The sequence below is a fragment of the Octopus sinensis genome, linkage group LG9 (assembly GCF_006345805.1).
Source record: "Octopus sinensis linkage group LG9, ASM634580v1, whole genome shotgun sequence".
NCBI lineage: Eukaryota > Metazoa > Mollusca > Cephalopoda > Octopoda > Octopodidae > Octopus > Octopus sinensis.
Window position 1 is genome coordinate 40774672 of NC_043005.1, and position 15391 is coordinate 40790062.

General features: G+C 34.7%; 1 protein-coding gene across 2 annotated transcripts in view; it reads right to left on the bottom strand.

Moving 5' to 3' along the window:
• LOC115215702 (syntaxin-6) overlaps nucleotides 1–15391 on the bottom strand; it is a 153363-nt gene that overhangs the window by 13228 nt on the left and 124744 nt on the right. For both annotated transcript variants that reach the window (XM_029784987.2, XM_029784988.2), the window contains 2 exons: nucleotides 5395–5489; nucleotides 227–289 (listed from right to left, as the gene is read on the bottom strand). In XM_029784987.2, coding sequence (XP_029640847.1) covers nucleotides 227–289; nucleotides 5395–5489 — 158 coding nt within the window. The remainder of the gene's footprint in view (nucleotides 1–226; nucleotides 290–5394; nucleotides 5490–15391) is intronic.

The window sequence follows — 15391 nt, forward strand, 5'->3', positions numbered from 1 at the left end:
TTGGATAGGATCAAGATTTAGAAAAACAGAGTAGAATATGTTGCAGTAATTATGCTACATGCAATGGTGGGACAAGATTTGAGAGCTTATTCAGTGAACCTTGGCAAGTTTTGTTCCATCAATTCAAAAGACAAAAACTGACTTTGCAAGTCTCACAAAACTAGCCACTATATCTCCCTGCTTCCTACCAGTCCTTCTGGAAAAAATGGTATATTGTAAGACTTACTTGTCTAACTTTTGCTTGTTCTTTTGACTTTGTAGCTGGGCTGGCCATATGATCTTTAATTTCCTGCAAGAAAAGAATTTTGTTTTTATTTTGATTAGGACAAATTACATTTAAAAAATTAATTTATAAAATGTAACAAACTTTATTTTGTATGAAAATGAGTTAACAAGAATAACTCAATGTCTAATTATATGTTTTGAATAACAATGGAAAATTAAATACTGTAAAAGATAAATTGTTGATATATTGTAATTATCTCTGTTACCAGAGAAGACAGAACAATTGCTTAGTGGCAATTAGGAGAACTCCAAATGAAAAGGGGAGATTATCTCAAGAATTAGGAATTCTTCAAAAGTGACATACCATCAAAGAATTGAATCAGATTGCCTCCAGACATTCAGATTCAATTCTTTATATGTAAATATACAGATACTGAACAAATTCCTCTATGTGGTCTGTTGACAGGCAAGAAATAACAGCCAATTATCTTCATGCAATCTTAATCGCATACAACAACGCAATGGCTAATGCAGTCCTAAAACGTTATAGACTATCTCTGAATAAAAGACCAGATGGCCATCGTTGGAATACCTTCAATTATAGTTATAGGTAGGCCCTTTGCTCAGTCAGGGTTGACTTGTAGTTAAACAATATCAAGAGAAATATCTGACACTAACCAAAACTAAACAATAACAAAATAAAAATTAAAAATATGAAAAATGCTGCATCTATTAGTTGTAAATTTGTATCACGATGTCAGGTTAGAACTACAAATTTGTAGCCCCAATTGCATGAAGCCTAGCAGATGGCTGATATGTATTTTATTGAAACTAGGAAAGGAGAAAGGCTAAGTTGATCAAAAACATGGAGACCAAGTTTATGAAATGAAAGCATTTAGTCCATCATTTTGTTATTTCTGTAACTTCACAACCCTGGGGCCTAACTCAATGACAACCAACATCATACTTTAAAAATATACTGAACAAAAAATAATAAAAATGAAAACATCAATAATAAAGTGAATTTTGTTACTCTTTCTAGGCTTTAATTTACATTTTTTGACTTTTATTCATTTTCCAACTTTTCTGTAATGTTCTCTTGATATTGGTTTCAAATTTTGGCACAAAGCCAGCAGTTTGTGGGGAGGGGCTAAATAGATTAAACTGACCCCAGTGTGCAACTGGTATTTATTCTATTGACCCTGAAAGGACAAAAGGCAAAGTTGATCTCTGCATGATTTGAACTCAGAACATAAAGACAGATGAAATGATGCAAAGCATTTTACCCAGATCGCTAATCATCTCTTTATATTACAAAGATGTTATATGCAACAACCATTGAAGAAAGCCACCATCAGATCTAGAATGATGACTGGCAAAATTTATGCATAGCTAGGTTTGTACCCACAACCCAATAATCTGTATTATCTTAAAACCCACATAGGCAAATAACTGGTTGGGATTAAATGAATTCTATGCTAATTATTCCTAGCAACAAATATATTCTATTTTTGACTGATTTGAGACAAAGTGGATGATCTCCAAAAAGTGTATCCCTCTAAAAACCACTACTTGCATAAGTGGTTGTTTAGCCTTTGGTCAAACTGGAGAGAATTGATCAATGACCACAGATATTCCAGCTGTGATCATCATAACTTTTTTATGTGTATATAGGACCACATCACCTAATGTGTCCTTTTCTTATTTAAGACAGTATGGTATGATCTGAAGGAAATTTATCTGCTATTTCTAGTGAGACCTGCATTCACATAGAGGTTTCCTCTTTGGGCTTGTGCATAACCAAATCTTTCTTTGCAGTCATCAGTCTGCAGGAGTTCAAGTTGAATATTAATTGTATAAACCATATCACACCAATCTGGGTAGGTTTCCCTATGCCATTGGAGATACATTATCTCTGACCAATAACACTAACAACATTTCTGCCACCACCATAGTAGTGCATTTACATTTCAACCAAACCAGAAATTAAATGGAGCAAGGTGTAGCCCTCTAATCTACTTAGCAAGGAAGTAACTCTAAATAAAAAGTGACACATCCAGTCCATGCCACAAAGCAAGTGGACGTTAAGTGGTGATGATAATGAGCAAGATGAATGGCAACATTACATTTTCAATCTAAATTCCCACAGACATAACAACCACTATTTCCACTAATAACAACAGGTATACATTGTTATGTAGTGCTTTCAGCATTACATAACAATCAATATTTTAATTTGTGTTTCAAATCCCAATACAGACATTGTGTCTTAGAAAAAAATATTTAATTTTACTGTGTTTTACATAATTGTCGTCATTACCATCAAGGTAATTCACATCTGTTGCTATGCCAACAGACATCTCTATCCCACATCTACACTGCACCATATTCGTAACAGAAGGAACATCAAAGGCAAGAAAGAACATTAAAATTTATTGTCATGTGCATAAAACAACAAGACAGTTTTATAAAGTTAGCTACCATGAACAATAATTGAAATAAAACAATAACAAATAAAATGACAAGTAAATTAAAACAGTAACAGGGACCAGTTCTGTATTACATTCCCATTCTACAAAAACATACTGCCATTAGAGATGGAACAAAGACAATTGAGTAACATACTCTGTTCTACATCAACAGAACTGACAAGATACAAACTGACATAATAGACATAAATATAAACTCTAAACATCATTTTATTCTGTGTACATCAGCACCAATACTATATGTATTGTAAAGCACATTTTGCCATTGCTGAAGGGAGCCACGATGAACTGTTTGATATGCTAAGAAAAGCAGTTAACTTTCCTTTAACCTTCATCCTAATGTCTTAAAAGAAAGGGCACACTGGATAATGTTGTGTGGAGTACAGAACACCTGAGGAAAAGATGGCATGTTTATAGGTAGATTCAATATTTTTGTCCATAGGACAACTTGAGTATGGCTGAAGTGGGGAGTGACAAAATGTGCACTACATCCTTAGCACAATATCACTGGAAAATAATTCTTAGCTTTGCCTCAAACTCACAAACAGAAATAGCTACATCAATAAAACATTTTCGTTTTACTACACAATGCTCATGACCATTTCTAGGGCCACTGAGACTAGTAAGAGGTAAGAAGGAAGTTCTCAAATTGGTAACCAGGTTTGAATATTTACAACAGAGGGAACTCGAATAAAGGCATCCCTAAGTGTCTTTTGTGGGGGGTGTTAAAGTGAAAAACAAATTGAGTTTATTGGTGAAGAACTCAATGTGCAATCATTATTATTATTATTATTAGTCATTTATTTGTTAATTGCTGGCAAGAGTGTTAAGGTAATGACTAACTTAGTAAAAGCAAATACTGCAAAACATCTCATCTGATGCTCTAGAATTCCTGCCAAACCACTGGCCTGGATTTACGTTTTTTTTCAATCCTGAAAGGATGAAAGAAAGGCAAAGGCGACCTTGGCAAGATTTCAATTTAGATTGCACAGAGCTAGAACAATTAGTGCAAAACATTTTGTCCTACAAATCTCCAATTCACTGTCCTATACTATCCTCCTCCTCCTCGCCCTCTTCTTCTTTCTTTCTTTCTTATTATTGAGTGAGAGAGCAGTGCATGCCATCAAAGTGACACTGCGGTACAAATATACAAAGCCCAATATACCCATCATGATTGATAAGGGTACGCCAGGTACATACATCACAACTATATGTGCGTGATGTGGTGATTTCATATCAAGATAAACAACACATAACCTTGCAGGTGGGGCCCAGTTAGTTTTCTTCAGGATGAGTAGCCCATCCTGCTCAAAAGGTCCTTGAATAAGGGTTGTTTAAGGATGTTGAATGAAACACCAATGTTTCCAGAGGTGAATTATTCAAACCCCACAAAATTCCTCTCAACTCAGAGCTATGATGTTCCCCCACTACTCCTACTCATGATCAGAGATATACATATCGTCAGCCACCAAAGGATATGCTCAACTGGTTATGGTCAAACAACTGACATGCAAATCTGTGGAATTGAGCAAAATATTTGCTGTAGCCTATCTTTTATACCAAGACAAAACATGTACATGATAAGACTTCCGATCAGTTAAGATCAGAAGCCATGAGAGCCAGTACCTGCTATTGCATCAGGGCATTTATTATTATCATTATTATTATTATTATTATTGGTCATTTATTAGTTAATTGCTGGCAAGAGTGTTAAGGTAATGACTAACTTAGTAAAAGCAAATGCTTAAAATATTTTTACTTGAAAGAACTGGTTCTTTACTTTTCTCATTGATGGGTATATCTTTCACACATATGCATATCTATAAGAATCTCTTTTTGCACAGTTTCTCTCTTCCAAATTCCATTCACAGAGCATCGATCAAGTCAAAGCTATGCTAGAAGATACTAGCTTAAGGTGACATGCAGTAGAATCAAACCTGATACCACATGCCAACAGAGTAAATTCTTAACCATACAGCCATTTTTTTTTTATGGGATAATTCCATATGCAAAACAAATCATACAAAATATATATATATAACATCAACTTATTAATCGCAGCCCCAGAAGAATTTTGAAAAAAAAGGTGGCAGTTTATTATCGAGTTTTTGGGGTGAATATGGTTTATTTATATATGTCTACATGTATATGCATGTGTGTGTGTGTGTATGTGTTTGTGCGCATGCGTGCACACACTGGGGCAAACATGATTATAAAACAAGAACTGTTATGCTTCAAGTGAGTCTACATTGCCACTTTATCTGTGATCTCAACCAAAACTTATGGTAAAGGATACATATGGGCACACATATTTATGTGTGTCTGTGTGTGTGTATTTGCATGTATAGACATTTATAAATATATATATGTGCATATACAAACACACACACACACACAAAATATATGTGCATACACACACACACACATATACAAAATATATGTGCATACACACACACACACATGCATATATATATCAACATCATAATCATCTGCACAAGTGAGATCAATGAAAGGTCATTCACCAGACTGTAGTGCAATGAAGTGTGGTTATAACAAACAGAGAGGAAGACTGAATAAATGTGACAAGGAAAAGCAAGAGAAAAAAGAGATAGTAAAAAAAGTAAGTTAGAAACCAAATGAAGTAGACAATAGAATAAGGAAAGGCAAATAAGATACTTACCCTCACCACCTGCTTCGTCTTCTCTATGAAGCCTCTTCTCTCTCGCAATTCCTCATCAGTGATTTTGAATTTTTTTGGATTCTTCTCCACAATACTTGGAGAAAGGTTAAAGTAAATAACAAATTGAACAGTAGATGTGCATCAGGAGGAAAAGAGATGCTATCAGACAAACAAGTGATATAAGTGGAGGAGAAATAATGGTTTAATGAATAAACAGGCAAATGGACAGATGGACTGAAGATAGACAAGTAGATGAACTGAAGATAGATAGGCAAACAGACAGACAGATGTTCAGGCAGATTAACTAGCATACTGATGAAGCAAGTAATGGCCAGAAGGACAGAAAGAGAAAGATGGACAGACTGATAGTTAGGCAGATAACCTAACAGAGGGAACTAATGGACACTCTGAATTACCAACAAACATAAGTGGACAGCTGAAAAAGGAAGCTGTGTGTGTGTGTGAATATATATATATAAGAGAGGGTACCCAAAAGAAACTGGTATTTTGCAGTGTTATTTTATTCACTTAGTTTTACATGTTGACATTTTTATTGCCTTCAAAGTATTCTCTATTTGAAGCAATGCTTCGGCTCAGATGCATTTACCACTGTTTGAAGCAGTGCTGGAGATCTTGGAAAGTGATACCTTTTAATGCCGCCATCGTTTTTTTCCTTCACCTCTTCCACATCTGCAAATTCCATAGCACCAGCTTTCATCACCATTGATGACCTTCGAAAATGCATTTAATCATGACTGCTTTTGATCTTCCATGAGCAAGCAAGGCACAAATTTTGCTACAACTCTTTTCATTCACAATTCCTCACTCAACATTCATTAGCAGGAGCTCCAGGACACACCAATCATATCAACAAGTTTGTTTCAGTCCTCCAAGATCAGTTCATGAATTTTCATGATGTTTACATTCATTCAGGAGATCGCCGGTGACCCTGAACATGGTTGGTCTTCAAGCAACAAGTGACCATTCCTGAAGTGTGAAAACCACTCACAAATTTGTGCTTCGTTCATGGCAGTGTCCTTGTAATCTGAAATATGACAACTGTCTCGGCCTTCATTTTCTCTAGCAGAAAACAGAATTCCACAGAAGCATGCTGTTCCTTCATTTCAGCCGTCACAAAAATTGATGAATAGGAAAGAAGCACTGTAAAACAATGATGCACTATGTAGCAGTATGACCTCACCCGATGCCGCTGGTCGGCAGACTGAAGCCTGAGGGTTGCATTAAGTGGCTTCTAGCAGTGGAAGCCCAAACTACAATGGGCTTGTCCCACAGAGAATGATTCAAGTTATTTTTGGATACCTCCTCATATATATATATACATATGTGTGTGTGTGTATAAATTAATGTATGTATTTATACAGACATGCTGATATATATAATAAAAATCTTTTTTTATTTCATTTTCTTTGTTTATTCCCAAAATTCTTGTAAAGCCAGCAATTGAATTTGAGACGTATAATTGAAGAAAAGTTGGGTTTCATACAATATATTGCATACTTTTGAAGCAGACAATCATTTCAATGTAGTCAGTTAGAAAATTATAGGCAAAGATAGAACAGATTGAATTATCTAGTGAAGGATTATGTATGTGAAGAAGCTATTGTGATCTAATATTATAGGACCATTTCTAGTGTGATGCTGATTCTATGATATTTACAGATAAACCTTTGTTGAAAACAATTTTCCACAACTGCTGCCTATTACTAAATTTAGTAATAACAAGCAGCACACCCACGAGGATTATTCTTGGAAACAACTACCACAACAATAAACTGTCATTAAGGAATAACATTGCACAATCATTCACACAATGATACAAACATACACCCACACTCGAGAGAGACTTTGAATATAGTCTCTCTGATGCAATTGTTTGCGATAACAGCATAGATTTCTTCAAACTGAAAGCACTATTCAATGGCAAACATCAACACTGCCATACAAACAAGAAAGGGAAGGACAAAAGAGATACAAAATATCAAGTAGCCAAAAATGATATTCCCAATGTTTATTTAGATAGTAATTGTATCAAGGCACATTACAAACCTTATACAGATGGTTTATCAAAAACCTTACAAACAGAAAAAGTCAATATTATACAGTTCATAGCCTATAGTACTTCCAAAGTATTTTGAGAGGGAAAGAGAGATTGTATGTTTGTATGATTTTAATCAAAATTCACTGCACTACAGGTGCTATTCTTATTTGTAAATTTACAGCATGAGTAAACATCTATTCACTACATTTCAATATTGACCACAACTTGCACTATATTTAGATCTAAAAACTACCCTCTTTCTCTCTCTACATACACACATACATATGCATGTGTTTACACGTACACATCATGTTTAGGTTTAAAAACACAGCCTATATGATACCTAGATAATACCAAATAACCCTAAATTCAAATAAAAATAAACAATTTTGATAGAGTTCGTTCTAAAACCATGTTAAATGCTGTTTCATGGGCCTCAAACCATGGATATGATCCTTGTCTAATGGTAATCTCCACTTGGATAGCTTGGCTATCCTTCAATATTCAACAAAGAATCTTGTTACCAATAAGGACCCCAATAGTCTACTGTCTCACCAACAGTGTAGAGTCTCTTCTTACAGTGTAATCCTGACTGACAATGGTAACTTTACTTTGTGTATCAAAAAGAGTCTTGTCCTTTTCCTTTGGGTGATTGCTTTAAAATGAACAAAATTTGCCAATGTCATGTTCTCGAATACCTGCAGTAAAAAGGTTTAGCCCCCTAGGACATTCATGCTAACATGGTTGCTACATTAGGGGATGACATTCCAGCTTTATCAACAATGTAAAAGTAGGCAATTGAATTTAGGAGGGGAAGAAAGACTCTTGAAGGTGACCCAAGGTCAGGATATCATGCAACTGCCACTACTGAGGAAACCATTGATCATGTTCACCACATGATGGCTGACAGACTATCAATCAAATAGCCAATACTATTAGCATATCCTGTGAGAGAGTTAAGAATATTCTGCACAGCAATCTTGGCATGATGAAGGTTTCTGCTTGGTGGGTGTCATGTTGTCATGTTGACACCTGATCAAAAGTGCACAAGACTGCTCACATCACAGCAGAATCTGACATTATCTGAGGCAGATATAGCTGGCTTCCTAACCCAGGATGTTTGTTGGATTCATCACTTTGAGCCAGATGAAAAGACAAAGAGACAATCCATGCAGTGGAAACACCCCTCTTCACCTGTTCCAAAGAAGGCCATGGTCGTTTCATCTGCAGGGAAGGTGATGGCCTCAGTTTTTTGGAATGTAAAAGGCTTTGTGTTTATTGACTATTTTCAAAAGGGCCACATCATCAATGGAGAGTACTATGCCAACTTGCTGAGGCACTTATAAAGGCTATTAAGACCAAGTGCCCAGGAAAACTGATGAAAGGGGTCTTGTTTCATGAGGACAATGCTCCAGCACAGAAGTTTTTGGTTTCAATGGATGGTGTGTGTGACTGTGGCTTTGAACTGGTTGCTTAAGCTCCCTATTCTCATGATTTGGCTCCACCTGACTATCATCTGTTCCAGAACGTGAAAAATAAAACTTGGTTGAGAAGCAGTATTGCAATGATAATGATGTCATATATGCTGATGATGACTTTTTTGACCAACAAGATGAAAACTTCTTCACCAATGGGATCCAAGCACTGCAACACTAATGTAAGAAGTGTGTGAACTGCAAGGAGGACTATGCTGAAAGCTAAACCACATTTGCTCACATTCCACGAGCGTCTTGGTCAAACTATGTACTTTTCAGCTGACAAGAAGAAAGAAAAACAAAAGCAAAATTCCCAAGAACAACCAAGGAAAACTTCAAAATAAAAATAAAAACAAACACCAGGACAAGAAAGACCTCTAATAATGAAGAAACCAGAAATAGAAGAAGGAAAAAACACACACGGATGTATAAATTTTACCTCAAAGTTGTCTGCTGGCACAGAGACAATGACACAAACTGATTTCATACTTATTTGTATAAAACACTGCTGCATATCAAGTTCTACATCTTTTATTCCCTATTTACATAATTATTTGTTACTACTAAATACACAAACTAGCCTTCATTGAAAAATCATTCAGCCCCATCTACTCTTTCTCTTATCACAGAGTCTTCTTAACTTTTGTTGCTTTCCACCAGAACTATTAATTTATCTGGAAGAATGAGGCACATTTTTAAATGATTGATTCTGCGTGTGTCTCTAGAAGAAACCAAAGTTCATATGGCACACATCTCTAAATTCCATGAAGTAAAAAAAGAAAAACACAGCAAAATGAAATAATGCACCCAGTGGGAAGTATTTCTCAAAGTTTACCAGATACTATATGAAAATGTATTCAGTATTTCTTTCAGGTCAACAAAGGCTGAAAATCATGTCCTCTTGTTGAAACTTGTAAACAACTGTCAGTCTTTGGCTTCTATCTCAAACAATTACAATGTTATGTGCTTAATAGCAACAAAAACATCAACGAAATACAAGGAAAAAAAACTTGAAAAACTGAACCAAAAATTGTATTCTTTCAATTGTTGTATACACACTAGTAATTTCTAAATTTTGTTACAGCATGAGTAAATAAGTTTTCAGATGCAGAATTAATTCACCATTTGCTATATGTTATGGTGAACCTTCAATGTTTTTTGACATTACAGTACATAGTACAAGTGAATTGGGGGGGGGAAGCTTTACAACTTTTTATTTCCTTCACTATAAATATAAGAGTTTGTGGTTATCTAAGTATGTATGTGTGTGGAGCTTTGTAAAAAGAAGACAAGACATTACATCAATATTATCAAGCAAATGTACATTTTTTTTTACACCTAGTTGCTTCTCACTGTTAGTGCATTAATAACGCATGAGAATGTAGAGATTATTAAGAAACACATATGTACATATAAGCAAACAATGTCCTACAAACACATATACAATATATACACACACACAAATTTCTGTTTTTTTTTAACCCTGAGGCTATATAATGTGGTTACTGACCAGATGTTACAACATTTATTCTTTTCCATCACAACCCTCATTAATTTCTCAGTATGCTTTAACCCCAGGCCTCCTCTGACCAAAGCTGGTAAAAATGTGACCATTGCATCTTATTTTCAAATACAAAAAAATATTCACATTATTCAATGAGTCTATTTTTTGTTTTTTGGACAGTAGGGTATGATTTGAGGGATGTTTGGTTGTTATTTGTAGTAGGTCAAGCTGCAAAGGAACCTCCCCTTTTGGCTCACTGCAAATCTATATCAACTTCCCTATGGTATAGCACAGTAGCTCTCAACCTTTCGTAGCTCAGTATCCCCTTTCACGGAATGGTCTTACAAACTCATAACTTATGCTTTGAAAAGAAATTGCAGATTATTTTGATTGATTAAAAGCAGATTTTGTACAGTAGTTTCTTATCTATATTTTCTTATAGCTTTCTATCAGTATGTGCCTCATTGTAGGTGCTGCAAGGGCTAGTACATCTTATGGCAATTGTTTTATGGATCTTACTAAAGAAGATAAGAACTTATGTAATAAAATTACGTTGGACCTTGCCACATCAGTCACATTTTTCTGCTCAGTGACATAACACAAAGAAAAACATTTAGGAGAAAATGTTTAAAGTATAATTATCATACAGAGCTTAAATGTTGTGTTTCTAAGAAAAATCACGACTCATCTAAACATCCAGGGCTTCTGTTAAAATTTTCTCCCTCCTTGCGAGCTCACGGTGCCAAGACCCTCTCTGTGCAATGAAGTGATGCTATCCAAGTTATGCATACAGACCAATTATGGAAACATCCTTACAATTCAACCAATGATGCATGCATGTATGTACATGTGCATGCACACACACACACAAATATATACATACATTATCATAAAGTTGGTGCAAAAATAATTGTGCTTTTTGTTAAACTTTGATGCTTATTTTAGAATAAATTTTTATTTGCCTATGCTCAAGTAATATATTATTTTGAAGTGCCTATTTTATTCTTTTCTAATGGTTTTGCATTATCTGTTTCCTCTGGTATATTTTAGGCTGTTGAAATTAAAAATACAAAAAAAAAAAAAAAAGCACATTCAAGCAATTTTATTATACATAAATTCAAAATGGAATCCTAAGCAGTAGAAACTGCTCACAGTACTGGACAAACATTTAGCGAAGGGGACCATCACAAACATAGTTTAACATTGGTTCCTAAAATTATGTAATGGAGATAAGAGCCTTGGTGGTGAGGAATGTCATAGGCAACCAGCTGCAGTTATAAACAACCAACTGAAGGCCACTACTGAAGACTCATGTAAAGCAACTCAACATTGCTATTCAACAAATGGGGAGGAGAAAACTGCAACTATTTAGTCTGCACTTCTTTTGAATAACAATAACATGTTACAATGTGACATGTAGTGAAAAATAGATTCTGTGCAACAATCAATGGTATTTCATGCAATAAATGGACTGAGGTGAAGTACCAAAACACTTTTCCAGACTGATGTTCCATCAAATAAAGTCTATGGTTACTGTTTGGTGGTTTGCCTGTGCAATCATTGTTTAGCATTTCTTGAACTCTGACAAAACTATCACAGCAAAAACAATACCAGGAAACCAATAAAATGCACAAAGAACTGCAATATTTATATCGAACATTATTAAATTGAGAAAGCTCAATTTTTTTCCTTGACAATATCTGACTATGGCTGACAAATAACTCCTAGAAACTGTACAAACAAGGCTACAAATCTACCTCCATGATCTTACTCTCTACACCTGTCTCTGACCAACTACCACATTTCCACATTTGTTTCCTCCCCTAATAACTTCTGGCAAATGAAAGTCTTTGAAAACCAAGTGTCAGTTCAAAACACCTCAAAAATATTCTTCAGCTCCATTTTATACTACCAAACTAAAAACTGGTTTCTTGTGGGAATGTTATCAAATCTGAACTTCACAAACAGAACAGATGAAAACAAACAATTGAAAAAGAAACATAGTGACTAAATCTACTGAACAGAAACACCCAAAAATTGAGAATATGATATAGATCTGGTAAACTACCATATAATAACTGTATCACCATTATCATTAACTCATTGAGAAACATGCTCCTTCATTTGAGACACACATATATTACTTTCCTCTTGAAATTTTTCCCCAGCAGTTGACTTCAAGTCATTCTCAAGAAACATTTGAACATATTTTTGTTGAGCTTCATCAGAATCTCCAAAAATTTGTAATTTCACATCAGTTGTCGACATTCTATGTCTTCTTTCGTAAACAACTGTGTCAGAAGTATGTAGCTGCAGCAAGCTTCATGAGTGAAAAAAAAAATGGAAATGAAGAAAAATATTCAAAACAACACTTTAAATAGTGCTGTCTGTTAGCAGACATTTGTAAATAGCCTAAGAGTAGCCAACCTATTTTTAGTTTGACTGAATTTTTAGCAATGGATTTGACATTCCTACTATATAGGAGGTCTGAAATTAGTCGTAAAACCTGATATATTCTTAAATATACTCTACTAGCATTTTTACAAGTCTATGTGAGAGTATAAATGAGACACATTGTTGTATGTGTGTAACAGATGCTTCTAATGATGGATGATACTCTTCAGGGATTCCAAGTCAACCATTTGCATTTGTTACAATGAGAATGGCCTTTTGTCATAGTCTTTCTAACCAAACCATACAACTGGTTGATAACCTTTTAAGTAGTTTGTATATTGTTTTTGGTAATGCACATTAGAAAGAAATCAGTAGTTTACTTCAGTGTAAAAGTGAATGAGTACACACACACACACACACACACACACACAATAGCCAATGTTTTGGTAAATTATAACCTTTCCTCATCGTCTTATCATCGTCATGGTTTTGTTCTCTTCTATGTCATTAATATTCTTTCTGAAAATAAGCACATCATCTATGTATTTGCTTAATATGGATTTTGTTATTTATGGTACAGATAACAAGCTGTTTTTATTGTTTGAGATTTTCATATCTCTAAACTGCAATACTCCAGTACTCATCATGACATGGAATGATATCACTGGAATTCCTTCTGGATAAATAATATATAATCAAGTGTGGGCTAATGTAATGTAGTGAGCCAAAGCACGTTTTAACTATTAATATTTCATGCACTAGGCAGAATCATTAGCATGCTGGGTAAAATGCTTAGTTGCATTTCATCCGTCTTTATGCTCTGAATTAAAATTCCGCTGAGATCAACTTTGCCTTTCATCCTTTTAGGCACTCATAAAATAAGTACCAGTTGAGCAAAGGGTTCAATGTAATCAACTTACCCCTTGCCCTAAAATTGCTGACCTTGTGCCAAAGTTTGAAATGAATATTTCACCTACCTACCAACTTAAGAGAAAACTCATTAACTTCTTGTCGAGAAAGACAATGAAAATAACTGACATTCCAAATGTTCCAAATTTAATGAAGAATGGGTATGTAATAGGGAGTAAATCTAATCTTTTGGCAAGAGCTCCTTAGTGAAGCACAGTCTTACACATACTTAGATCTTAGAATAATTGAGATACTTCATAACTGAGTAGTTAACAACTTGCACAATCTGCTTCAAATGACAAAGGGTGTGTTGAATAATGTTGTTCTAGATACATTTGTTTCTGAACATAACATAGTCACAGCTGGAATACCATTGATCATTGCTACTTGGGCTAATGGAGCAATGCAAGGGGCAGATTTCCTCTCCACTTTATGCTCCCCCATTCAATTTTCAGTTACTTTGAATTTCTGAATTGTCTTCCTTGACTTTCTTGGCAAGAAACCAAGGATTTTTCTCTTCATTAGTTAGAAAAGTAGCTGTACTATTAAGAGTTTAAGCATTTGTTGATTCAGTATGTTAAATAAAAAATATGCTTAACTATATATTTATTATGCAGAAGACATTCCTGTGAAATGTTCTCATATCATGACAGTATTGTCAGTTTAGAGATATGAAAATATCAGAAGATAAAAGATAGCTCTGTATTTATACCATAAATAACAAAACTCACATTAAATATATCCATAGTATTTACTTTAGATAAGAGTAAAGGCATGAGTACAATAGACTTGACATGAATAGAAGAAGAGTACAAAACTATGAGGACGATAAGGAGGTGACATTAGGTTATAATTTACCAAAACAGTGACCATGTCAGTCCAGTAATCTGTGTGTGTGAGTGTGTGTGTGTGTATGTGTGTGTGCATGCATGCGCAAACATACTTCAAGTCACTTTTGCACTCAAACAACCAAATAATTTCTTTCTAATGTGCATAGTTAAAAAAAAATTCAAACTATTAGTTATCAACCAGTTATGTGACCTGGTGAGATAAGCTATAACAAAGGCCATCCACATCATAATAAATCACATAATTTTCAGTGAACCAAATCAAAAGAAGTATTGCTTAGGAGCACAATATGATACTTTTATTAAGACTTTGAACTCATATACTTGAGGTATATTGCCCATCCTCCTTAGTTTAAAGTATCTTTTATTTATTTCAGTCATTAAAATTTGGCCATGTTGGGGCACCACCTTTTAGAATTTTAGTTAAATGAACTGAACCGAGTACTTTTTTTTTAAGCCTGGTACATATTCTATCAGCCTCTTATGCCAAACTGCTAAATTACAGGGACATAATCACATCAACACCCATTGACAAGTGGTGGTGTGGAACAAACACAGACAGACAAACAAATAGACACACGCACATATGATGAGCTTCTTTCTGTTTCCATTGACCAAATCCACTCTCAAGGCTTTAGTCGGTCCAAGGTTATAGTAGAAATTTTAAAGGTACATAGTTTCAAAGATTCAATAACAAATATGCAGTCATGAAAGAAGCCCCATTTTTTATGTTAATAGAGAAAAGTATAGGGATCTGTGTCAGTAAGAGTTAACCATTTGTATATCTACCTACAGGTGTGTATGTGTG